This window comes from Typha latifolia, chromosome 12 (genome assembly GCF_019914945.1).
Source record: "Typha latifolia isolate L0001 chromosome 12, TyphaL0001v2, whole genome shotgun sequence".
In the NCBI taxonomy this organism is placed as follows: domain Eukaryota; kingdom Viridiplantae; phylum Streptophyta; class Magnoliopsida; order Poales; family Typhaceae; genus Typha; species Typha latifolia.
Genome location: NC_133097.1, coordinates 9,307,700 through 9,334,047, shown reverse-complemented (window position 1 = coordinate 9,334,047; position 26,348 = coordinate 9,307,700). Strand labels below are relative to the sequence as shown.

At 38.2% G+C, this 26,348-nt stretch overlaps 6 protein-coding genes across 7 annotated transcripts; 3 read left to right on the top strand and 3 right to left on the bottom strand.

The window, feature by feature from the left end:
* Nucleotides 1-2,071: 2,071 nt before the first annotated feature.
* LOC140798592 (heavy metal-associated isoprenylated plant protein 3-like) lies at nucleotides 2,072-4,004 on the bottom strand. The gene is made up of 5 exons (XM_073152484.1): nucleotides 3,854-4,004; nucleotides 3,552-3,759; nucleotides 2,947-3,176; nucleotides 2,773-2,851; nucleotides 2,072-2,691 (listed from the first exon to the last, which is right to left on the bottom strand). Exons 1-5 carry the CDS (start codon nucleotides 3,860-3,862, stop codon nucleotides 2,309-2,311), a joined length of 909 nt encoding a protein of 302 aa, XP_073008585.1. The 5' UTR covers nucleotides 3,863-4,004; the 3' UTR covers nucleotides 2,072-2,308.
* A 1,326-nt stretch (nucleotides 4,005-5,330) lies between these two features.
* Nucleotides 5,331-11,522, top strand: LOC140798771 (transcription factor-like protein DPB). The gene is made up of 9 exons (XM_073152806.1): nucleotides 5,331-5,758; nucleotides 6,989-7,068; nucleotides 7,358-7,401; nucleotides 8,076-8,138; nucleotides 8,241-8,387; nucleotides 8,532-8,600; nucleotides 9,479-9,577; nucleotides 10,188-10,258; nucleotides 10,993-11,522. The coding sequence occupies exons 1-9, from the start codon at nucleotides 5,481-5,483 to the stop codon at nucleotides 11,225-11,227; spliced, it is 1,086 nt and encodes a 361-aa protein (XP_073008907.1). The 5' UTR covers nucleotides 5,331-5,480; the 3' UTR covers nucleotides 11,228-11,522.
* Nucleotides 11,523-12,106: 584 nt separating this feature from the next.
* LOC140798770 (4-coumarate--CoA ligase-like 1) lies at nucleotides 12,107-16,102 on the bottom strand. Of its 2 annotated transcripts, none has more exons than XR_012110906.1 (6): nucleotides 15,040-16,102; nucleotides 13,989-14,181; nucleotides 13,660-13,802; nucleotides 13,425-13,492; nucleotides 12,998-13,247; nucleotides 12,107-12,373 (listed from the first exon to the last, which is right to left on the bottom strand). XR_012110906.1 is itself a non-coding variant. In XM_073152805.1 (6 exons), exons 1-6 carry the CDS (start codon nucleotides 16,000-16,002, stop codon nucleotides 12,260-12,262), a joined length of 1,584 nt encoding a protein of 527 aa, XP_073008906.1. In that variant the 5' UTR covers nucleotides 16,003-16,102; the 3' UTR covers nucleotides 12,107-12,259. The 2 variants fall into 2 exon arrangements, 1 of the variants encoding a protein (XP_073008906.1); XM_073152805.1 differs by having other exon boundaries at nucleotides 12,998-13,100.
* Nucleotides 16,103-17,369: 1,267 nt separating this feature from the next.
* LOC140799152 (dirigent protein 1-like) lies at nucleotides 17,370-18,115 on the top strand. Its single transcript, XM_073153311.1, has one exon. It carries the CDS (start codon nucleotides 17,393-17,395, stop codon nucleotides 17,957-17,959), a length of 567 nt encoding a protein of 188 aa, XP_073009412.1. The 5' UTR covers nucleotides 17,370-17,392; the 3' UTR covers nucleotides 17,960-18,115.
* Nucleotides 18,116-18,710: 595 nt separating this feature from the next.
* Nucleotides 18,711-22,047, bottom strand: LOC140799151 (uncharacterized). Its single transcript, XM_073153310.1, has 5 exons — nucleotides 21,724-22,047; nucleotides 20,895-20,995; nucleotides 20,679-20,795; nucleotides 20,492-20,593; nucleotides 18,711-19,109 (listed from the first exon to the last, which is right to left on the bottom strand). The coding sequence occupies exons 1-5, from the start codon at nucleotides 21,974-21,976 to the stop codon at nucleotides 18,939-18,941; spliced, it is 744 nt and encodes a 247-aa protein (XP_073009411.1). The 5' UTR covers nucleotides 21,977-22,047; the 3' UTR covers nucleotides 18,711-18,938.
* Nucleotides 22,048-22,385: 338 nt separating this feature from the next.
* LOC140799150 (putative ribosomal large subunit pseudouridine synthase SVR1, chloroplastic) lies at nucleotides 22,386-26,135 on the top strand. The gene is made up of 10 exons (XM_073153308.1): nucleotides 22,386-22,957; nucleotides 23,037-23,116; nucleotides 23,252-23,352; nucleotides 23,467-23,536; nucleotides 23,715-23,808; nucleotides 23,915-23,963; nucleotides 24,192-24,342; nucleotides 24,823-24,879; nucleotides 25,310-25,365; nucleotides 25,546-26,135. Exons 1-10 carry the CDS (start codon nucleotides 22,399-22,401, stop codon nucleotides 25,616-25,618), a joined length of 1,290 nt encoding a protein of 429 aa, XP_073009409.1. The 5' UTR covers nucleotides 22,386-22,398; the 3' UTR covers nucleotides 25,619-26,135.
* Nucleotides 26,136-26,348: the final 213 nt, after the last annotated feature.

Genomic DNA, 26,348 nt, shown 5'->3' with positions numbered 1-26,348 from the left:
TTCCAATTAAAGGGAAAGAGATGAGAGGAAAAAAAGGGATGAGAGCCATTGACACTCTTAACAGTAGCTTTTTTATATAAGATATTATTTGAAAAATATATAACAAAGTAAGCAATAAGCATTCATCCCATCAAACGGCATGATAAATATTCATACGGTGTGGTGTGGATAAAATTATAAGCTCTTAAAATTCTATAGTAAGTGACTGTACGACTATATTAATTTCATGATGAACATTACTAAACAAATTAAGGTACATTCTTCTTTTCATTCAAAAAACAGTTGATTACTCTATGATTCCGTAACTTGCTTTTCACTAGCTTTTCTTTCTACTACTCTGGCAAAGATCGCTTGCCTAGGACAACGGAAAGCTTTCAACCAAGAGGAAGAGAGGGAAAAATAAAAAGGAAAAAATAATACAATGGAAAGCAAACATTAGCTTTGCAGTGACCCCACGGAATAACAGTCTGGCAGTAGCCCAACCAATGCAAAAGAGATTATTCTCATCATCCTCCTCCTCCATGGAAGAGAGGAGGAGGTTTCCTAGAAATTAAGCAATCATGTGACTAAAGGCAGTGAGAGGAAAAGGTTGGTCTCCTTCCTCCCTCCCTCCCTCTCTCTCTCACTCTCTCTCTCTCTCTCTCTCTCTCTCTCTCTCTCTCTCTCTCCTGGAAAAGCCTGTCTCTTTGTGTTGTCTTCTCTCGCTTTAATTGTTTGGTTGGTTTCAGATCCTACTCCTCTTTGTTGGTGTTGGTGTTTATTAGCTCCTCCATGATAGATTCTCTCTATGCTTAGTTATGGCCTTTACAGAGGAAAGAGAGCTACAAAAGTGGCCTTGGTTGGTTTCATTTGTAACTTTGTATCATTGCATGTCCTATTGGATTCAGAACTTTTGAACATGATAGGCACTCAAAAGGAGTTAAAAGAAGTGCCACTGAGTGGTCACTGTGATCTTTTTGATTGTGGTACGTACTATCAGTAAGTCAAACCAAGTCTTGTTTGTTTTTTTTTTCTTCTTTTCTTTCTTTCAAGATTTTTGAAATAGTTTCTTATCATGTTCAGGATTTTGTTATGTTGGAAGATCCTAACATTCTTAAGACATATTATATTTTGACCAAAGACTTGAAAGTGAATCAACTTTACCAGTGTAATTTAAATAAGCCTAACTGTTTGTAAACTCCAGAGAGAATTAAGACAAAGAACATGAAAAAGATTTTATAGGTGTAAAAGTGTACATGAGAGGACAAGGGGAAAAGACAATATCTATGTTCCATCGTAGGATAATATCATGAACTTATGCTAGGAAGCATCAAAGTTTCATTATAATATAACAATATTATTATGACCCTTATGCAAATCAGCTCAGATCTGCAAACATCATTTGCAAATATTGACGTTGATGAGATATTTCAGTATTATCATGACCCTTTACTTTATGGGTGGAATGTAACTTTCACTAAGTTTGGTGGATTACTAAGTCATGAGATGAAAAGGCCAAGGTTGCAAATTAGGATTTGCAATGCCACATTATTTATATATCAAAACTACAAGATTAATTCTCCCATCTATACGTCCCAATATCAAAAGGGATTTCACTTCTTTCTTTCTTTTTTGGCTCGTTCTCATTAAAAGCTGAGACTTTTATACCTGGAAAGTTGAGACTTTTGCCATCGGAAGAGGAGAAAGAGGTAAAGAAAAAAAATAAATAAAAAGATCAAAAGAGGGTTGAGAAAAGTTGGAGAAAGAAGCATTGGTTTCTTTACATATCCTCTTTTTCTCTTTTCTTCAATTTGTCTGTGCTTTAGCCTCTTAATTTTCTAATAATTCTACATTTATTTTTCTAAATGTTATTCATTGCGAGCTCAAGAGAACCTAATCTCTTTCTTAAAAAAAAATTCTTATGAATACTTAATTAATCCTAATTTTTAATCCCACTATCCTCGAACTAATCCAACTTACCACATGCACTAACCGCGTCCCTACCATTTCCGTTTCTTTTTTTTAAGGATTTTTTGGCATTTTACATTTATGAGTATACCCTTAGAATTTTCCATCTAGAAACCTCCGGAAATTTCTAGAAAATACGAGAAACATAATATAAATTCGATAAAAATTACACCACTTTTTATCTCTACAAAAGAAAAATAAAAACAAGAGAACAAAATCGAATTAAACACCACTAGGATTAAAAAAAACAAACAAACTAAAGAAAAGTCTTAGCTTATAATTATCCCCTCATATATTTCTATATTTATTTACAAGTTAATCCTACAACCGCGAGAGGTAAGGACACCGCGAGAGGAAAACATCACATAATGGAGCAGGCGTTGGGGTTCTCGTCGCTAAAGATCTGCGGTGCGTGCACCATCTCGATCCGGTAACCGTAAGGCGCGTAGTAGTCGTACTTGTTCGCCTCCATGACCGGATTCGCCGCCGACTTCTCCCCGCCTTCCTCTTTCTTCTCCTTCTTCTCGCCTCCTCCCTCTTCCTTCTTCTCGCCTCCTCCCTTCTCCTTCTTCTCGCCGCCGTCTCCTCCCTTCTTCTCTCCCCCGCCGTCTTCCTTCTTCCCCGGTACGACCTCGACGTTTCGCTTAAGCTTCTCTTTGAGTACCTCCGGTAGGCTCTTCACGTCCATCGTGCCCTTGACGGTGACCAGTTCCTTCGCTGCGTCCACGGTTACCTGATCCACTCCTGTGGCACGGACGTAATATTAACCAAATGTCTGGGCAATCATTGGAGATTAATTAACTAATCAATCAATCAATTAATTACCTTTAATTTTTTGGATGCGTCTCTTGATTCTATCGATGCAGCCCTCGCAGTGGAGTCGGATCTTAAGCACCACCGTCGACTGTTTTTAAATTAATAAATTAATAAATAAACGCAGATGAGTAAAATATTAATTAAATGCTAATAGTTAATTAATTAGGTTAATTGGATGCGTACCTCTTTGGGTTTCTTGTCGTCGGGTTTCTTCTGGTCCTTGGCTTTGTCGGCGGCGGGCTTCTTGGCGTCGCCGTCTTTGGCGGCGTCCTTCTTTGGGGGATTTGTGGGGGAGATAAGGTCCACCTTCTTGTGGATCTTGGACTCGAGCCGCTCCTTGAGCTTCCAAGGATCCGCTTTGCCCGTTACCGTTATCTTGTTGCTCGATCGATCCACGGATACCCCATCCACACCTGCCACGAATAACGAAACTTATTCCTCGGATAACCAATCCGAACAGTGAGCGATTCTAACGTGCGACATGTAAGTGAAGTGGTTTGTTTCAGGGGAGAGGTGGAGGTTTGCTACCGTACGCCGGAGGTTGGATGGGAGAAAACAGAGATGCAAATATGCGAAAAGTTCCTCTCTCTCTCTTTTTTTTTCTCTTCCAAATAAGGAATCACAAGACAGACAAACAAAAAAAAAAAAAAAACGCTACTGATGCCAATATGCCAAAAGGTCCCTCCTTTTTACTTCGTTTTCAATTAAGGAATCACTGAAAGAATAATTTAAAAAAAAATAAAACTCAGAAGAAAAATCTATGGATTGTGAGAGAGAAATTAAGAGACCTTCCATCCCCTTGATGGCTCGCTTGATCTTCATGGCGCATCCTTCGCAATGCAAATCCATCTTCAACACAATGGGTGTCGGTCCACCCTTCGCTCCTCCATCTCCTCCTTCCTTCTTCTTCTCCCCTTCTCCTTTCTTCTCTCCATCTCCCTTCTTCTCCTTCTCCTTCTCCTTCTCCTTCTCCCCTCCTTTGCCTTTGCCTTCCTTCTAAACGCATCAAAACAACAAAACCCATTAATTACCATAATAAGAACAATAAACCAGCGAGATAACGTAAAATAGACGAGAGAACCCAACTCACCTCACCCATGACCTTAAGTCTCTCTTTCTCTCTCTCTTCTTGACTATTCTCTTTGTTCGGGAGAAGGGGAAATAGGAGGTGGGCGGGGTATAAATAGCAGCCCAATCGGTTTTTTTTTTTACTGGCTGGCTTTCTCTGACCATTGATGCCATCCTTATCATCATGTACGTAGGATGATGGAATATCATACGGGAAATTTACACACTACACCCTCTGCTTAAGAAAATAAACGATCGCCATACACTTTTACAAATCACACCCTGCATTTATGTAAATGCAACTTCTTGCCTAAACATGTAGATAGTAAAGACGCAGGTTTTATATGCAAATTTGGCTCCACATACGAGGAGCGCACGTGGGAGGTGGGGTTTGCGGGGGCGGAGATTGAATAATGATGATGGGCTACGAGGCGGTTTGTACGAGGCTGACGGAGCCGTCGGTTTCGGACCACGGGAAAGAAGCCACGTTGCGACACCGCTCGTGGCAGGTCACTAGTAACTAGTAAGTGGAGTCGGTCGTACGCCTGCGGACTCGGACCCAGCGACCGGAAAGATTCTCGAGGCGGATGTTTCGATCAAAATGACCTCGGTGGCCATCCCCTCTCTGTTCTTCTAGACGGTGGGGTGGGGTAGGATGGTCAATTGGGTTGGCGTCACCGGTGACGGTATGATGACTCACACTATCCTGGAAGCTTCCTTCGTAGAGACCTTGATGTAACATTTCTATTTCACGCCCTGCATTTTCGTTATTTAGCATTCCATCCTAACCTCTGAGTAATGATATTTTAAACCTCATATCTTGACCTTTATTGTTAAGAATATACATGACATAAGATAATGTAGCTAAATCAGTAGAAGACTTAGTTATGTGAAGGTATGGGAATAATATTTTGTTCAACTCTAAGAAATAAGAACGAGCAGGAGAGGGGGCTCATTTTTTATAGAGAAATATTCGTGAACTATGCTCAATCCAATCGGACTATGATACTACCACGATATCTTTCAAAATTATAAAACTACACATGCATAGATTAAATTTAATCGTGTTGTTGATTGACTAGTTAATTATTAGGTGAGAACTTTTAGATTTAGCTGTACTTGGGATGAATATTTTTTTCTGATCTTATACACTTTCTGTTCAGAGTTTAACAGAGCATTATGTAAGAAGTTAATATGTAAAACTTATATCCCTTTTTTTTTTTAATAAAAATTATGGCCAGTGTCTTCTTATGAAACCAATATTTATAACTCTACTTTTCAAGTTGGGCTTGGAGATGAGGTAGTACGGTATTTATATTGGGCTAGAAACTACAGTTTGCTTTAATAGTGGGCCAATCTAGGGCAAACGGGCCGTGTCACGTGTGATCTCTACTAATTGCCAAGTAGCCAAGCTGTAGGAAATTCCTACATTCGTGTAAGCATAGGATCCTCTCCCGCTTTAGACCTATAACTGAAACCACCAATACCATCCCAAACAAAGTTCCTCCCTCCCTCCATTTCCCTTTTTTGTCTTTAGGGTTTTGCCTCCCCCTCCCCCCCTCCAATTGACTTCCACTCCTCGATCTCCCTCTTGGCTCTTCCTCTCCTTCCTCACTCTCTCTCTCTCCCCTGGCTTCCGAACCCGAGCGATGGTTACCGGAGCCGGGCACCGCCGAGAGGATGAGGGGAGCAAGAGCACCGGGAGCTTCCCCAAGGCGGTGCCCACGGGAAGATCCTCGTGGGGAACGCCGCCGCTCTCTGGCGGCCAATCGGCATCGACCAGCGGAAGCGCCGGGTCCCCCTCGAGCCGCAGCGAGCCGGCGGGGGCGGCGGCGGCCACGACGCCTGCGAGCGAGAGCACCTTCGTGAGGCTCAACAATCTCGACATCCACGGCGACGATGCGCCGTCCTCGCAGGGAGCTGCAAGGTTCGTTCCCGAGTGCTTTCTAGGAATGTGGTTGAATTCATTTGAAAAGATGATGGTTTGGGGATCTGTTGGTTGGTAGTATGCTTATATGACTTGATTTCTGTGGCAACTTTTATAAATTTTAGGTGATCGTTCTCTTGTCATATTATATTTATAACGGAAGTGAAGAATCTGTGGACTTGATGTAATTAAAGTATTTCTTTTTGCATGGATTTGATACGATTGTGATGAATTCTATTATATTTTGTTTGGGGGCTAAATTCAGACTCTGTTCCTTGCTTCTAGGATGCATGGAGAAATCGGTAGGCAGTGGGAGCTATTGACTTTGATATTGTAGGTCTTTTAGATTGTTTAGTATCACATTGAGCTCCTTTACCCAGATTGACAGTGAAGAAGGACAATGCCTAGGGGTACCATCATATGGAAATTCATTAGAATTTTAATATAGAGGAAAGTTCTTCTAAATGTGGAAATAATTCGTGTACTTTTTTGGGGTATAGAGTTCTGACATTTCTCCTCACAAGTAGGCCTTTGTGAGACTTTGGGCATTCAAGAATTGATAGGACAGGAAAGGAAGATGTCAATTTTGATATCAGATCTTTTAGATTGTTTAGTAGTAAGTCAACCTTGATTATCCAAATTGGGTATATTTATTTGAATTCTAATTTGATTTTTGTGGATAAACTGATTAGGAAAGAACTTATATGTAGCTTGGCACCAAAAATAGAAGTGGTAAGTTGGAAAAATTGATTATATTTTGATGATAGGGATCTCCATTAATGATGAACTCATCTGTGCCTTGCAAAAGTGTGACACAGCATGCATACATTTTCTAGAAAATAGAAAGTCATCTGAAGTATGAAAACTATCCTGCAACTTTTTTCTATATCTGTTCATCTTGAGTGGGTTTGAGTATACTTAATAGCTGGACAATCCAGGCTTCTTTCAGTTTATTATTATGTCTTTCCTTTTTTAGATTTGGGAGAAGAACCTCCTGGTAAGTGGAACAACTTATATATAAGACAACCCTGTCTATTTTTGTTCCTTTTTTTGTAAGCAACAAGGTAACAAATTAATTCGTCTGAGAACTTCTATTATGTATAATAATGTTTTCTGAAAAATTCTGTTATAAGAAGAATCTCGTGCAGTTTTTTGACTGTCTCTAGTCCCTCTTGTTTGCTCTTTATTGGATCCTCCATAAAATTTGATAAGATTGATTTTCTTTACCAGTGGCAAGAAGAAAAAGAGGGGAACACGGGCTGTTGCAGGTGATAAAAGTGGAAGGGGACTTCGCCAATTCAGCATGAAAGGTGACTGGAAAATCCTTGTTTAATATGTCACTTTTATCTAGGATTCATATTCTTCTTTAGATATACTTGTCCTGGTAACTAGAGGTAGAAATTGTGAAGTACTTTGAGAGCTTTTCCTGTATGCTGGAGTTGCCTTACTGCTACTAGCATTTCTTATGCTATAAGTGGTAGGGAATCTAGTCATCTACCAACAATCTGCTTGTTCATATCGAAAACCTTCCCCTCAAGGAGTTAGTAACATTAACTTTTTCTTTCATTCCATGCTTTGACCATGCCTGACTGTGCTCAGTCTGTGAGAAAGTGGAAAGCAAGGGAAGAACTACTTACAATGAGGTCAGTGTCTCCAGTTATTTTTTAAGTTTCTTTGTTTCATTGCCATACATTCGCTAGCTAAGGTTTGACATCTACATTTTCTGCCATATGAGGAAAGTTGCAGTATGTTTTGTAAGTCACCATATTCATTTTTGAGACATGGAGAATAATCTTTTGCCAGTATCTTTATTTTTAGACTGTTAATGCTTTTCTTTTTTTACTGATAGGAGTTTCTTATGCCAAGATTATTGTGAAATATCAAAAATGGATGCTTTAGATATTAATCACGAATAAGCCTGTAGAAAAGCTTATCGACATATTAACACAGTCTCGTTTCTGGGTTAGGATCATGAAGTACAATGTTTCCAAGTAGTCTTGGGATGGATCTAAACTGAAAAATGTGTAAGTTATGGATCCATTATATTGTGATCGGCATTTGGGAGAGTGTTTGCTTTCTGATGTGACAGTTACAGGATTTGTTAAAATAACTAATAATGAGATATTACAAAAAAGATGCGTGAAGTGATATGAGGCCAAAGAAAGAATAAAGATCCTGCATTTGTTTCATTCAAGGATTTGTCTTGAATCTTGATTAATATGGCTACTGGTTCTTTATTAACGTCTTACCAGCTTTTCTGATATATGTAACAGTCTATTGCTTTTCATGTCTAAATATCTTTCCTTTTGTATGTCAGGTTGCAGATGAACTTGTAGCTGAGTTCGCTGATCCGAATAGTAATCTGGCATCGCCAGATCAGGTGCTCTAGATTTTTGCTGCGAGTGAATATTGTTATATATCTTCTTAATTTGTTTTTCATTTAGAGATCATGATATCATGGGTATATTGAAAAAAAATGCAGCAACAATATGATGAGAAGAACATAAGACGGAGGGTGTATGATGCATTAAATGTCCTGATGGCGATGGATATTATATCGAAAGATAAAAAGGAAATACAGTGGAAGGGCTTGCCTCGAACTAGTTTAAATGATATTGAAGAACTTAAGGTTCACCCATACTATGCTTATTATGCTTTGTAATATATTCATTTTGGCATTTAGCTAAATATATTTCTAATAGAATCCAAGCCTCATATCTAGGTGGTTTTCTCGGGTGAATTCTAATCTTGTTCGGTCATATGCTTAACACAGGCAGAAAGCATGGGGCTGAAAAATAGGATCGAAAAGAAAACCGCATATTTGCAAGAATTGCAAGATCAAGTAAGATAACTGAGTTTACCTGCTCATGCTCTCAGTTCTTGTTACAATAATTTGGAATGTGTTTACGTCTTGTAGTTTCACTAGGGGCATCTGATATCATAGCATGCTTGCCCTTTGAATATGTTTTGTAAACAGAGATGGCTAACATTCCAGATAAGCTTGGCATGCCTGACTGATAAATTATTCAATCTGATAAGATGACCTTGGAGTATTTAGAGAACATTCTCAGATACATTGGATGCACACATGGCATGTACTTTAATGGTATAGTCATGGAAAAATAACTATACTAGTTATCATTCCAAACAATAATTATGCAAAGATCAGAAATTTATCTGAAAAGGCTACATTTAAGTTTAACCTATAATTATTGTGCCATACAACAATGAATATGAGCTTGTCAAATTCACTGCGACATTTTGTCTTGTATGAGTTGTTATCATAAATCAAGTGTTCTTTGACAAATATCAGGAGGATTTGTGGAAACTCGAGATATATGATATGATTGTTTGACGATATAGTTGCAAGTGCATTAAGTATTCATCAGAGCAGAACTAGGGAACATAAATGCTGACAATCTACAAGGTAATTAGGAAGTAAATATCCTCCAAATTTTATTAGACAGAGAAGGAGTATAGACATTCGACACACGACCCTGTCTTTTTTTAAGAACAAAATAATCCATAACTTCTCTTTACCTCTATGTCCCAAATTTTTCAAAGACTCAAGTACTAGCACTCTCTGGTTGTGATGAACTCCATATCTAAGTTATGCTAATTGCCCAATCATGAAGCATTGCATCTTGTTGTTAGAGTAACTTAAATTGTGCTTAATTGGCCAGTGAAGGAACCTAACAAATTTTCTTTCCTACATTTAAGTTCATAGGCCTCCAAAACTTGGTTCAGCGTAATGAACAGTTGTATGGTTCAGGAAATGCTCCTTCGGGTGGAGTGGCTTTGCCTTTTATCTTGGTTCAGGTATGGTAATCTTATCCTATTGAGACAGTGTCACTTTACCTGTGGCTTTTAATCCTGTTAGTGTGCCTTAATGAGTTATCTTGGATTCTTGGTCAGCCTCATCATAGAGGCATTTGCTTTAAAATTGGTATTGAAGAAATGGATTTATGCTCCTGTTTAGTACCTTGTCTTTCTTACTTATTCATGCTGATATCTTCCTTGATTATATATTTACACAAGTGATAACTGGTTCTGACAAGCCTCGACAGCTTTCTGTGGGCTTCTAACATTCTACCTTTAAAGATCAGACATTGACTTCTTTTGAAATGATTTCTGAAAGGTTTGACATATTATTGGAATCTTTATGACAATCGTATGCTAGCGTAAATTTTATCATAGGTTTAGTCTTTCAGTAAAATTGTTATGATATAGTTTCTATCAGCACTGCTATAATCTTGATGGAGAAAAATGATATCTTTGGTAAAAGTTATTTTGATAAATTGCATTCATTTCTACCACAAAATGTCTTAATATTCAAAAGTGTTACCAATTAGCTTTATGCTATTATCTCCCATGTCCTTTGGTAAATGATTACCCTAATTACTTCTCTTGGTACATGAAAATATTCCAGACTCGTCCACATGCAACTGTAGAAGTTGAAATTTCAGAAGATATGCAGCTGGTGCATTTCGACTTCAACAGGTAATATGGAAGCTTTTACCGTTCAGTAGGCATCTGGTAATATATGTTTCCATTTTTGCGAAAATATGCTAGAAAATGTTGTTACTTGGTCCCTTGTGTCATCTTTCAAATCATTGGGTTCTGTTTGGTGGTTTTGTTGCAAATAGGAGCTTGTTTTCTTCTTTTGTTCCCCTTTCTAAGGGAAGTAAGTAACCATTAACCATGGTTCCCATGGATCTTCAAACATGAAAAAAGAACATTTGGTACAGAGAATGGATCTCTAGCTTTCAATTGTTGTTTAGCATCTCACAACAGTAAAAGAGACTTCGTGGAATTTCTTCTTTTGTAAAGGAAATTGAATTCTCTTATATGAAATGTGGTATGTAGAAAATCTGATCATCTTTCATGTTAGTGGATCATCTTGAACATTACCTAAAAATTGTACCCCCAGATAAAACATTTCATTAATAATGCAATGTTATTGTCACCTTCATGATATCCTGATGGTAAACTAGCTAAACCGGTTAAATTTATCCCAGCTATTTTGTTTTTCTTTTTACATTGCATATTGTCCCTTCTGTAAAAAAAATATTATCGGAGTGGATTAAGTTTGGTGCATAGGCTCTAATAATAGGAAAAAAAAGGTTGGTACTTAGCTATATTGTTAGTGCTTGCTAATCTAACATCCAATTTTAAACCATGAAATGAAGTCCTTGTACTATTCTTGTAACTTTTTGTAAATTCCAATGATGCAGCACACCGTTTGAATTGCATGATGACTCGTATGTTCTGAAAGCAATGAGATTCTGTGAAAGAGAAGAAAATGATGGTACACATGAGCCTAGTTCAAATGGAGGGGAATGCTCCAGCACAATGAATATGTATCAGCATCACATACCACAACCTACAAGGCCCAACACTACAGGCAAGCTGCCAACATCGCCACCTATTCCAGGAATACTAAAAGGACGCATAAAGCACGAACACTAGAAAGACTAGATGCTGACTCTCGGGCTGTTTGCCGCTCGAGCTGCTTGTGCTCTTGTTCCTATAATATTTTTTCTGTAAAGCGCATGTAATTAGTGGATAAATGGGAAAAGAAGCAGATATTGGCAGCGAGTTGGAAGAATCAAGGGCATGTTTAATCGATCAGCCCTGCAAATTATTTTCCCAGTGTGTTAACCCGGGTAATTGCTGGCTTAGGAAATCAATGCTATTGTAACGTAATTGTGTAATATTCTTTTCCTTTTGATATAATAGTTGTAGTAAGGATTTCAGTTGAAAATCCAGTTCATTGCATCTTAGATGCAACTCTCAAAATCTTATATTCCTCCTTTTCTTTTAACATGGCACATCATTGTATGGGCACTTGTAATTTCTAATCTTACTTCAGTTGGAATCAGTTTCCCTCCTTTTTTAACATTGCAAATCCCTTTTCCCAAATTATCAGGGAAGTGATTTCTGGATTATCTTTTTCCTCAACAATTTTCTAGTCTACTTGTGATCATGGATAATGAGGATTCTGGATAGGTTTCGCATATCTGCTATATACTTCGTCACAGGCTGGGGGAAACAATAGGGAGAACACAACACAATTGGGCGTATTGTCAGATGAGCAAAAATTGTGAAAATTACACTTTACACCCGATTTTCTATGAATTTGTTCATATTGTCTTTTAAGTATTTATTTATTTTGAGCTCTTAATTTTAGATTTTATTATATAAAACATTAATTTTAGATGTTATTATATAATTTCAAATGCTGTTCTTTCTCAAAAAGATTTTTTAAGAAAAAAGGGAGTACCAATTGAGAGCTCAGCATCTTTTGCAGTCGAAGGTGAGTGGGAGACGAGCAAGAAGGGCAACAGATGATAACATAATAATACTAATGATGTTATAAATAACGTCTCAATTGGAAAGAGATTACAATAAGGGTACACTTTCCGACAACTTGGATTTTGTTCGCCTTGCTTCGAATTCAAAAATATTTATTTAACCAGCTGAGCAATATCTTAGTGACTCCTATAACTTGGATCTTACTTTCTCGATAAGTTCTCTTCGTAAAATTTTACCTGAAGCAGATTTAGGCACACTGTTAACGAAGGTAACTCTTCTCAATCTCTTATAAGGCGCCACCTGTAAATTTAGGAAAGAGGAAAAAAAAAAACAAAAGAATCGTCTTTGATTAGGCATCATTAAAAGAGAACCTACTTAGATTCATGCACGTTTACATGAATGTGTACAAACCTTTGAACAAAATGCACATAAATTTGATCTAAGTCATGCTAAACGCCAGAAATGGAGGACTCAAGATTTTGATTCGCGTTAGTTCATGAACAGATCGTACTCTTAGAGGCCATTTGGTGCGATGTGTTTGAAAATACTGCATAATCTTAGAACAATCATTTGATCCATAGGCCCTATAAAATTATGTCTCAAAGAGTGATCAAGCTCTATTTGCTGTATTTTCATACCCGGTTGATCAAATATGATAAAAAAATACTTTCAGTTCGAATATACTAATGAAGGAGTAAAGGATCACAAATAAAATGATAGGAGGATTAAAAAAATTAGGCTTAACTATGTGGAAATAAAATATAATTTCTCCATATTAAAATCAAGCAATAATTAAATGGTGATATGGTTCAACTGTACAAGAAAGGAGACCAGTTCTGAGTTAGTACAGTGTGAACATTGTGAATGTCAGGTTTAGTTATTGAAATAAAGCAGTTCTGAATAATATTCCCTTATAAGCATTACCTGTTGCGCAATAAATTTCTGTACATCTTCTTCTGTCAGTGAGCTTTTGGGAGACCGAACTACATAAGCAATAGGAACCTCGCCGGCTTCGGCATCAGGAAACCTGATCATATTAACAGAATGTTCTGCATTAAATGTTGCACTGCACTGACAAAATTTAAAGCACTCGGTACAAGAAATGGGCCAAAATCTTCTGCAGTTGGGGGTATTCTGCCACTGAATGCTGCCAGGTCAAACCCTCTGCCCCATCCTGCAGGTAATTCCTGCAATCCGGTAAGCAGAGAATCCTCTCCCAACTGAAAATTGACTGTTAGAATCCTCAAGCTAATGCACACATATTTTTTTAATCAAAAAAAAAAATGCACCCATATATTTGTTTCAAAAAAAAAAATGCACACATATTTCTACATTAAGTAGTCCAACTTACGGGATGACAACAGCATCAAGTATCTCAGAATGGGAAAGAAGTAACCCCTCAAGCTCAGCAGGTGCAACCTATCAAAATGTCAGGGTTAAAACCAGAAGCTTCCATTTTCTAAACCAAGAACAGTAATATCTTAAAGCTTCCATGAAAACAAGTTGCATTGGTTACTGTCAGAATTTGATATTGGCCCTAAGTACGGCCAAGAGAATTCAATTCAAAATTGTATAGATGAATTTACCTGAAAACCTTTGTACTTAATGAGCTCTTTTAGTCTATCAACAACAAACAGCCGGCCCTCCTCATCGATATAGCCGAGATCACCAGTATGTAACCACCCCTGCTTCAACGTAAATGCGGTAGCTTGTGGGTTGTTGAAATAACCTAATTATTATAAGTTAGTCAAAACAACAGCTTAAGCAATAGAATACATTAGAAAGAAAATTGTGTGAGTAAATAGAAATGGATTAACAAAGATGTGTGTCCATGATGTTAATGAAGAAGAAGAAGAAAGATAAAATAAATTATTAATAGATGACTATAAGACAAATTATCCATCATGAAACCTACCTTCCATTATGTTTGGTCCCCGAACGCATATTTCTCCTAATTGATTGGATGGAAGAAGCTTCAGTGTCTCCACATCGATGACCTTAGCTTCAACTTCTGGGGCAAGTGTACCTGCTGAACCAAATTGACGAGGCTCTCCTTCTGAAGGATACTCTATTGATATGATCCCACAAGTCTCTGTCATACCATAACCCTGCTTGAAAGAAGAAGATAAATAATAAGATAGTTCCTTCTCTCTCTCTCTCTCTCTCTGCATTAATCGTTTCTAAAGAAAATATTCTTATAAAGACGAGATCAATCAGCATAAAGCAACTGCTATCTATGTACAGATTTTGTACATAAATGTTATCAGGAGAAAGATTTGTGAGTGCATCACTCTGACTCTATATTTACAATTGGCTAATTTTGCCTAGTTGTTTGATTATAGATATGCTCCTAAAGAATAAAGTTACTACATTTTGACTTTAAGATAGTACAATTATTGGTCTCGCTGATTCATTAGGCAATAATATAACAAAATCTAATTCCTCCATGGCAATTTTTCATCCATCTAACCTGATTAGACCTGTTCTCAATTAGCTAACTGGTCCACAATGATACTCTATTAATTAGGTGACGTGGGTCCCTTCCATCAACAAGATTTAAACCATGTATTACAGTAAGCATATATCGGTCTGAAGCTGCTAGTACATGATACAAACTCTGAATTAGGAATTGGAAGAGTCTTTGGGATCCAAGCACATCAAAATACCACACTATCATAACTACTTTTTGAATGATAAGTACCAAAATATCAATCCAGCCACGATTTCTTTACGCATACATTGACCTAGTCAGTTCCCACTACTTTAGTCTAATTAAATCAGATAAATTTGGCTTCTTCTTCGGTTTCATGGAAGTAATGAACACTGCAATCTTATCTACAAATTGATGCAATCTTTAACTCCACAAAACTGCATAAACAATTAAAGTTCATGCATACTACCAAAACCTACTCAAAAAGGCATCCAACTTGTGAGATTAAAGACACAAAAAGATCAACCGAGATTACCTGAACGACTTCGGTGTTGGGGAAATTCTTGGACACCTCCTCCATCACATCCTTCCCGAGAGGCGCCGCCCCAGACCCGAGAAACTTCAGCGATCTAAGATCATACTTCCTCACATTCCCCTGCTTCGCCAACGCAATCATCACCGGCGGAACACAAAATAAGTGAGTAATTTTATACCTTTCGATCGCTTTCATCATCGTCTCCATCTCAAACCTCCCCATTGAAACAACGGTATTCCCCCTACTCAGCTGCCCATAGGTAATCACCGCCAGCCCAAATATATGAAACATTGGAAGGAAGCACAAGAAGATGTTCGGCGGCTCGCGGTGAAATTCCTGATCCGCTGTCACCATGACGCCGGCGGAAATGAAGTTCTTGTGGGTCAATATCACACCTTTGCTCGCCCCGGTAGTTCCCGAGGAGTAAAGAAGCGCCGCGGTATCCGATTGCCGAATTACAGGTGGGGTGAAGTCGGATTCTTTGAATCCAGCGACTAAATCTGAAAAAAGGGCGCCGAGTGTTACGACAGGGATGCCGAGATGGGAAACTTTGGGGATGAGCTCAGGGACGGTGATGACGAGCTTCGGATTGGAATCCTCGGCCTGCTTGGAGAGCTCGGAGGTGGTGTAGAGAGGGTTGACGGTGGTGACGACGGCTCCGAGGGAGACGACGGCGAGGAAGCAGATGGGGAAGTGGATTGAGTTAGGGGCGAGAAGGAGGACGACGTCGCCCTTGGAGATGCAGAGGCGGGAGGAGATTGCGGCGGCGGCGGAGAAGACGGCAGAGCGGAGGGACACGAAGGAGAGGGACTCGCCGGTGTCGGCGTCGGCCAGGGCGACACGATCCGGGTAGGAGGAAACGCGGCGGAATAGGAAGGAGACCATGGAAAGGTTCGGATCGGCGGGGAAGCGGACCGGGGGACGAACGGAGCGATAGATGCCATCGAAGGAGGAAGACGACATTTTTCTTTCTTCTTTTTAGTTTGATCTTAGTTTGGGAATTGAGGGGAAAAAGACGAGAGAGGGGAAGGAGAGTTTTGAGGAGATGATATGATAATGATGTCTGCGCGCAATGCTAGAAAAAACTGTAGGCTTTTGAAACTTTTTAGATCGGATGCACCGCTGGTCGTAGGAATTTGCCGCGGTTGGGTTATCCTTTATCTTGGGAGTAGTTGTTATAATCAAATATTTTAATTTACTGAAAAGTCTAAGGGAAGAAGAGAACGTCTGAGATTTGGAGAAAGACTTCTCCTTACATCTTATCCTTTCATTCTGGGAGAAGAATGTCTTGATGGCATCCTTTTATTGACCATCTTTTTTTAATGAAATCAGTATGGAAGAAAATTATTTGATGATTTAATAAAATTATTGGGACCACCGATAAAGAGATTATTAATTCCATCAATCACCTATCTCTCTATTTACGGTTATGAATCATATCTGGAATCGATTTGTTCGTATCATGATCCTAAGATTTTGAAGGGTAGTAATCTCAAAAGTCTCGGATCTAATAATTTTAGAATAAAGTCAATCAAAGATTGGAATAAAAAATTATAGTTAAAATAGTGGAGCAAGTTCGAAGTAGGAAAGATCGGTAATCGTTAGGAGAGTGACAGAAGGCCAAGGATGGTAATGGACAATTATTAGGTGACCGCCGGTGAAGAAAGGTGGCTATGGTTTAGAAGATTGGGATATTTCTACGATTTACTCCTAAAAAGATAGGTAAAAGATAACGACGAAAATAATAACGTGTCAAATTAGTTTTGATGCCTTCTTATCAACACATGTCCACTCTTATTTATAGAAGTAAAAAATATTCGGTGGATCAAATTCACATGCTAATTATTTTATTTATTTAAAATCTAAAATAATAAAATTAAATTAAATAACTAATTTGACTCCGACTTGATTTAACTCAACTTAATCCAGCGGTCATAATGGTCATAATGTAACATTTGCAAAGCTAATAGAGCTCCACTAACCCTTTTGCTATTTGATTTATTATCACTATATATATATATTTATATTTGAAGGCTTTCTAGTACATTAACTTAATCAGTGATGATGATATCATTACACTAACAAATAAATTTGCAAAGTTACTTGATGATTTGACTTACAAATAAAAAGATGAGGATTTTCTTACTAAGCTTTCGATCTCCTGACTCTAACGCAGTAATCCTGATGGTTAATATATAAAATTTTATTTTAATTTTTTTTAAACATTGTCTTATATAATTCTTCCTCCTCATCTACATGTGTATGTATGATGAGCCACGTATTTGTCTTCCTCGCCACAGATTCTCTCTTCAATTATATATTCCCTTCTTCTACTAATCCCCATACCAACTCCATGGCTTCCATCTCTCCAATTGCCAACCTCTTCTTCTCCTTCTTCTTCTTCTTCTTCTTCTCCTCCTCCTCCTCCTTCTCATCCACCTATGCGTACTCTACAACCATTCGCGAACCCAATAACTTGCCCAAAGAGAAGATGACACACCTCCACTTCTTCTTCCACGAGATCATGGCCGGCCCCAACGCCACCGGAGCGGCGGTCGTCATGCCGCCCAATGAGGGCTCTCCATTCGGCGGCATTGGCATCGTCGACGACATGATCAGAGAAGGGCCGGAGACCGACTCGAAGCTCATCGGGAAGTGCCAAGGGATCACCTTCATCGCCAACATGGAGGAGCTGGAGTTTACGACGCTGCTGAACTTCGCGCTCATCGACGGGGAGTTTGCCGGCAGCTCGCTCCAGGTGTTCGGCAAGGCCCGGCTTGGGACCATCATCGAGCGGCCGGTCATCGGAGGGACCGGAGAGTTCCGGATGGCCCGGGGGTACACCATCAGCAAGATGGTGGCAACGACGGCGCCGGAGTTGCTCATCTTGGAGTACGACGTGTATGTATGGCACTACTGAGCAGCTACAGCGGCGGGGTGGTGTTTATGCCATTTCCCTATTTCCTTTAGGTATGGTTCATTGTGGGTAAGAACAGAGATAATGCCAGAATAAATTATTTTATCGTTTAGTAATATTAATATAATAAATAATTATTATATTTAATGTTCCACAAAATTGATATTAAAATAATAAAAATTAATAAACTAATTGACAAAAACTACTCTTAATTAAATTTAAAGTACTAATAATTAGATATAAATAATAATTTAAATTATTATTAAATTAATTTTTAAAAGCTGTATAAAAATAAGAAGAAAGAAAATAATAAATCAATATACCAAAATAAATTAAATTATTGTTTAATTTTTATATCCGAATGAGAAGGCTTATTACAACAACAACACAAATAAAAATATAAAAAAACTATTCACACTCCACAGTATAAAATCTTCTATTTGTGGGTATATTGTTGTTTTGTTTTTTGTTTTTGTGTGCGCATATGACGTAACGAATAAAAACAAGTTAAAAACTACTTTAATACGTAGTCAAGCTTGCAGTGCAGCCCCACATCTTTAAGCTACCACTCTTGAAATCTTTGCGTGTTATTTCGCACCTGGCATTTTCCTCTTGACTGGTGCACGAGAGCGATTAATATTGCATTTCGAGATAATAAACTGTGGACTTTGCAATATAACTCGATGAACACTTTTAATAAATACTGTATTATAAATTACTCAACTATTACTTAGAAACTGCATAAGAAAAGAAAGAAAAGAAAACGCATTAATATGATTTCAGAGTATGAAATAGATACAAGAAGATAGGGAGATTATTAGCTTTTTTGGTTGCTCAAGTTATATTGCATAGCTTGAGATGATGAATTTTGTACAGAGTGCAGATACATGTGTAAACATGATAGGATGATGAACAAATGCATCAGCAAATAAATTAGGACAACAATTATGCACAACATGAACAAGGCACGTATTAGTTTCTTCTACAAGAAATCCCACTGCCAATATACCTTCTCGACAATACCCCCACCACTGCGAACGGCAAATCGGAGAGTCTCTGATGCAGGAGGAACACCCCAAAGCAAAGGCACTGCAACAGTCATGGTCAGCTTCTCTTGGAACCCCTCATTGCTTGCCTTTTCTGCTGCAACAACCTAAAGGGGAAGACGATTAGTTCTTTGCGACAGATGCCTAGGGGAAAATTAAACAAGAAAGAGAATATGTACGACCAAATAAGGATGTCAATATGCTTTGGCCATTATTTGTTTCCTTAAAGCAGGGAAGAGAAATAATAGGCAGGGTCAGCTAAAGCGCTCTACGCGCATGAGATATAAGAGAGCCTCGAGAAGCTCATTCATCCTATTACAAAGAATTTCTTTACTTAACAAGCCCCAAATTCTTTCTCTCAAGTTTTTTATATTCACAGACTGCTACTAGGTTGCATGAGCCAGTAGTGCAACAAAGAAGGTAGCGCTGACTAGCCTTAGCATGCATAGCAAGTCCCTATAGTATCTTGTTATTTCTTGGCCATGAATCAGTGAGGATTTCAGAAAGCTTGCGTCAGATGGACAACCAGCCATAATAACTTGATAAATCTTCCAGAACCTTATCATCTGTATATTGTACTACACTTGGCATCTAATTGTTAGGTGAAGGCATTAGTGATGATAAATAATGCTCTTTTCACAAATTATCATCAGTTCCACCACAAAGCCAATCAACTATTTTGGTTCTACATGACCAAATTTGAAACAGAGCTACAAAAAGAAGAAAGAGAAATATCAGATTGTAGTTCCTGATATTATGACTTACAAGCAGACACTTTATTACAACTAGAGATAATTATCCTTCAAATTTTCAACCAAATGTTTCTCATAAGCCAGCACCAGATCAGTTTTTACCACAAAACACTTCACAACTGTAGCTAATGACCCTTTTTAGTGTCAACCGACATTTTTTCTATAAGCAAATGTTGATATCAGTTGGATATTAACACTTCACAGCTATAGCTAAACAGCAGGCAGCGTATGCAGCAAAACTATGAAGGCTTAATTTCTCAAGCCCTATTTTGCAAATCAAGGGAACGATTCTGCTAGTAGATTATCCTGAAGTGCTGATGAGGAAATCAAATCAACTAAGTCCACAAAATAACAACAAAATGCAACATGTCGAAAATTTCTGAGGCTGGCTCGTTGCAAGAAATGCTTCCATTCTTGAAATATACCAGCCGTTCCTCACTAGTCACTAGTTGAAAATAACACGTGGCAGTTAATTATAACTCCAGTGATTTACTAACCTGCTGAACATCATGATATTTCATTATAATCTCTTACTCCTGCCTCATTTCTCATTTTGTATTATGCTTCTACATCTATGCTAATTCCACTATTCAAATTTCATCCATTTTAAGTCAATTACCTCTAACTCTCTAAGAAATGGTAGAAAAAATGTGTATAGAATCTCAAGCACCAAAACACAACAGTAGACCATAATGACTTGATAACAAATGATTCATATCACTAGTTAAATGACATACCTCACCACTGTGCTCCAACACAGTATCTTCCACAACATCACTTAGCATTTCAATGGAACGGCAAAATCCAAAGATGCATAATCTTCTACCCATGTCTAGTCCCTGAAATAAGATTCTCACGTCACATACCACAACAAAAGAAGAAAACACAAAACCTATGAAAGAGTATTAAGAAGAACTAGCTCACATTTGTTGCTGCTATATCAAATAGTGCACCAAGACAAAGACCTTGATTTGGATCCATGTAATCCCTCTCCTGAAAGCGCTGATATCTCGGTGATGTGTTTGCCTTTGCTTGTCTCCTCTGATTTGGAAATGTATGTTGCACGAGAAACAGAGTTACCACTAATTCCACAGAAACAGATTTATCATCTAAATTTCTCAAAGATTAAAATGTAGTTACATTTGAAGCACGAAACCGGCGAGGAACCAGGGAACCTCCTATCTGAATGAGCCCTTCAGAAGTAAAAAGTGTGACTCTATCTTCAGGAACCCACTGAATGGCTGCAAAGAAAAATATAGAGGCAGAGATAAGTTAACATGACGAATGAATTATGTAGACCAGCTCATAAGCTTTCTGACTTATAAAAGCAAGGGATATCAAGATCATGTTGACCAGCAAACAGAACTGTATTATCCATTTAGTAGATAAAGGTAACGAAAGGAACAAAGAAAAAAGATTAAAAAGGACGATTGTCTCGTAATTTTCCTTCATTAACAGCTTTTAACTCTTCCTACTTATAACAACTTTCATACTTCCATGCTTTAACATATTCCTAAAGATTATGTATCAATCAGAGTGCAACACATTAAGATTCTATAACACTGAGTTTGCAATCTAATACCATCACCAAATTTGGAAAAATATACTACAAATAATCTAATCAGCTGCAATATGAGAGCGATGCTACAAAAGAATTGCGCGGGATTTGGTTCAAATCCCATAAACACTTATTCTTTTAGTTACAATACCGGCCTACAAACTCTACAAAATCATAAATTTTGATGCCCACAAACAAAACAAAGCATTATCCATTCTAATCAGCTGCAATACGAGTGCGATGCTACAAAAGAATTGCGCGGGATTTGGTTCAAATCCCATAAACACTTATTCTTTTAGTTACAAAAGCATAGATTTTGATGTCCACAAACAAAACAAAGCATTATCCATTCGTTGACCAACGAAACTCACAAGAAATCCTTAATTATATGGATCAAGGTAGAAATCGTACTCGATCCTTTGGACTGGGAGGAGGACTCCCAAGGGTAGGGGCCATAAGGATCGTCCCCGAAGATACCACCCTCATCGGAATCCTTGGCGCGAGCTCGGCAAACGCGAGCGGGCCATCGGCAGCGGAGGAGGAGGAACCTCGAGTTAGAAGGCGTCAAAGAGGAGGAAGAAGCGACGGAGAGCTTGGAGCGCGAGAAGGCATGGAAAGGGTGGAAGGAGGAGGAGAAGCAAAGCGTAGAGGAGGAATCCGCCATAGTCGAGATCGGAGGAAGAGGTGGAGAAAAAGTGAGGAATAAATGAGATTATTCAATCCGACATTTTAACGAAGGTTTCGTGTGGTTGCATAAAAAGAAAATTTTCTATTCTTTTTTTTTTTTTTGCTTTTTTGAGGCGAGAAAGGAGGAGCCCAAATTGTCACGTGTCCGGCGGTGGCGTCGGCCTGAAGAAAGGTTCAGAGTACAGCTGGGCTTGATAAATCACATCCGTACATTCCTAGAAGGATCCTGTAATCAACGGCCAGTAATGAGCAGGAATGCTGGAGCCGGCGGAAGTCAAAGGGATCATGGGCCACGACTTCTCCCTTCGGCCCGCAATGCCATTGAGCGGCCCAACTTATTAGCACGAATCTTAATGTCCTTCACACAATCGTCTACCGTCGAATTCGATGAATCTTTAAATGTCCTTCACACAATCGTCTATCCTCACTCTCACTTCCCCCCGCTCCTCCGCTATCATGGCGATGGCCGTGGCCTTCTCCTCCATCCAGACCTTCCCTTCTCTCTTCTCCAACCCAACTCTCCGCTTCCAACCCCTCCGCCGCCGACTTCCCTTATTCCTCGCCTCCTCCTCCTCTACCGAATTCAACATCTCCTTCGGCTCCGCCACCTCCCCTCGTCCGTCCAAAACCCTAGTTCCCGACGCTTCCCCTCCCGACCCCTCCTCTGCTTCTCTCCCGATCATTCCATGGATCGTCCGCGACGAGAACGGCAACCTCACCATCCAATCATCGCCTCCGGCCCGTTTCCTCCAATCCATGGCCGAAACAAAGACCTCCTCCTCCAACTCCAAGAATAAGAAGAAGATCGATAACAGCAAGAGTAAGGAAAAGAACACACCTCCCACGCCGGTTGCGTCCACTGCTCCAAAGTACTCGAAGGCTGCGAGAAGGTTTTACAACCAGAATATTAAGGAGTCGCAGGTGCAGAGGCTTAGTAAAGTTCTCGCGGCCGCGGGAGGTAATCCAAGTTGTTGCTTTTGGTTTCTGGAAAAAAGGATAAAGTTTTGATTTGATTTGATTTTTTTATTGTTTATTAGTGGCTTCGAGGAGGAGTAGCGAGGAGCTCATATTTGAAGGAAAAGTTACTGTCAATGGATCGGTTTGCACGTCCCCACAGGTATGTCTGCTTTCGGTTGCTATATCCAGCATTCTTAGAATAGCATTTGGATTACAATGTCTTTGCTAACCGTCTGTTTTCAAGATTGACCGTCCACAGATTTAATAAATGGCATTTATTTTTGGTTATTTGTAGACTCGAGTTGATATTTCCAAGGATTCAATCTATGTCAATGGGAGTCGCCTTTCTAAAAAGCTACCTCCAAAATTATATTTTGCTCTTAACAAGCCAAAAGGGTCAGTATTCATTCTCTACAGTTTATGGATGTTTCTTCATTGCAGATACTGTCTTTTCAATGACCAAGCAAGAATAATTGATGCTAATATAATTATGAATTAGATGCTTTACAGGTATATTTGCTCAAGTGGTGAAGAATCAAAATCAGTTATTTCCCTATTTGATGAGCTCTGGAAAGGTTGGGTATGTGTTCTATCACTAAACTTGCAATTAAATGAAATTTATTTATGTACAGTCGCATGTCCTCAATAACATTAATGTACTTCCTAGAGCAACTCTTTTGACTGTCCTCTTTCATATTTTTCTTGGGATAAATTTCTTTGATCTACTCATTATTAACATCTTACTATGCACTTCCCAGAATAAAATACATCCCAGAATACCAAAGCCACGATTATTTACTGTGGGTCGTCTTGATGTTGCCACAACCGGTTTAATAATTGTTACAAATGATGGTATGTGGTCTGATTTCATTCTCTATAGCACCTTCATTTGTTTTTGTTTGTTTTCTCATTCTTGGAGAGCATATTTGACTGCAATGCTGTGATGCCCCCTGTGCAGGTGAGTTTGCCCAAACACTTGCTCATCCATCATCTGAATTATCTAAGGAGTGAGTAATTATCTTTTTTTGGTATTTCCATGTCATGATAGCTTATGTACAAATAATTCTTCTATATTTTGATAATGTGTTCATTTTCATGTATGCTGTGCATGCTTTATGACAATTGCATCTCAACTAAAACCAAACAATCATATAACTGTTTGGCATGAATGTTAATTCCTCAATCTTTTTGTTTTATTGCTTTAGTCATCATCCACATCGTCATGTCTGCCGCAGGTATATAGCAACAGTAGATGGTACTGTACATAGACGACATCTTATAGCTATAAGTGAAGGTACAGAAATTGAAGGCATCAAATGTGTACCTGATTCTGTGGAGTTGTTGCCTGTACAGCCAGATGCATCAAGGCCTCGACTTAGAATAGTGGTACTTCCAATTTCTTGGCCATAATTTGGGTCATTCTTACACATTTATTTAACTGCATATAGATACTCCCTCTCTCCTTCTCTGGGTCTCTGCATTTATGGGATATATTTAGAGTGTATGTTGATATTTTTAAATGAGTATGTACATATATCCTCTGGTTATTAGGATATATGTTAAAGGGACATAGGTTGTAATCAAAATTCCTAACCTTAATGTTTATTCCTGAGTCCTGACTATAATTATATATCTATTTTTTCAATACAATTTCTATCATGCCATACTCCAGAAATATAGATTAACACAAGAACTTGGATGTCTTTCTTGTCCCATGCACAAAATGCATATAGAGATCTTCTTTAGATTTTTTTCATTAAATTCTTGTGACATCATAATTATTGTACATACGAGAATTTCTTTATCTTCTCTATGCTCAACATCAAGTTTCATTCTAGATTGAAATAATTATTTTCTTTTTGGCAGGTTCATGAAGGAAGAAATCATGAAGTACGCGAACTTGTGAAAAATGCAGGACTTCAGGTTGTTTATCATTTTATATCATGGCTAAGTTACGACACAGAATTCACTAATTTATCCATGTTTTGATGAACACTTTTCTTCTTCTCATCCTATTTTGAGGGTATTTCTGTTTATATTTCTAAATGATTTGTCTTGTTTCTAGTAGGTTTGTGGCGCTTTTTGCCTTGCTATTTAAGATTTTTGTCGGATGTTGGTCTTATTCCTAGAACATGTATGACACATTTACTCATCATCTGATCCACTCAGTGACTGTTATTTTATAACAGTTATCACTAGGACAATAATTTTTTCCTCTTAGTTTCATATGGACATGAAGGCTTAAGTCTGCTTTCTTTTAATTATACTTTGTTCAGCTTAGACAATTCTTATTAAATGGTGTTGTTTCTTTGGCTTATTTTTGGTGGCTGATCCTATTTCTGTTACCTGCTAGCTCTATTCTTTGAAGCGCGTACGCATAGGTGGATTCAGGCTCCCATCAGATCTTGGGTACTGCTATTATCATTTCATTTTATATGGATCCTTTCCAATTATGTGCTGTTTTAAACTTCTATAGTAACATTTTATTGGAAAACTGGATTATTTATGATCTTATTTAATTGACAAATTATAGTGAGCATACTTGTTGGCAACTGAAACCTTCATTCATTTTCTCATCTTATTGTTCAGGCTTGGGAAATATGTTGAGCTTAAACCAGCTGACATCAGGTTGTTGCAAGGGAATTCTCGGAAAAGTGCTTGAAAATTTTTCATGCACACTGATGGCAGATCAGGCATGATATTTGATATCTCATGCTTCATCTCCACCGACCATTGAGCATTCAAGTTCAGATGCCACAAGACAACAATCTAGCTGAACGAAGCTCCTGCAAAATGTTGCTTGCATTCCTAAATATTCCACTCTGCGAGTGTTTGTGAAGATGCATTACACTTATCAACTTGCTTGAACATGAAGTCTCCATTTAATTTGACGTCTATACTGGAATCTGACACAGAACTAGAGCTAGAGCTGTTTTACCTAATTGGCAGCGGGAAACATTTGACTTCAGTAAAGAAAGAAAGTTCCACCTTGTTTAGATTCTCACCGTTAACAATATTGTACTTTCAGTTGATCTATTTTTGTCATGCATTCTACAGTAAATTATTTGTGTATTTTTCAATGAAATATGTGGAGCTTTGTAACGGTGGGAAAAGTTATTGTAAACTCGAGTATTACACTGCCTGTATTCATTAATACAATTGACAGATAAATATTCTTACATGTGGTATAGAATAATAGCCCCTCTGGTAACTCTTATATTGAACGCAAGTAGGTGGAATACACAATTTTTAACAAGTTTGCTAATTTCATTCTTGTCTCGAGAAAGGATTAAAAATATTTACTTTTAGTGGAAAAGATGCAATGAGAGCGATATAATTTTTTTTTAAAAGCAACAAATGCTCGCTGAAGTTTTTAGAGTAATTAGTAAATT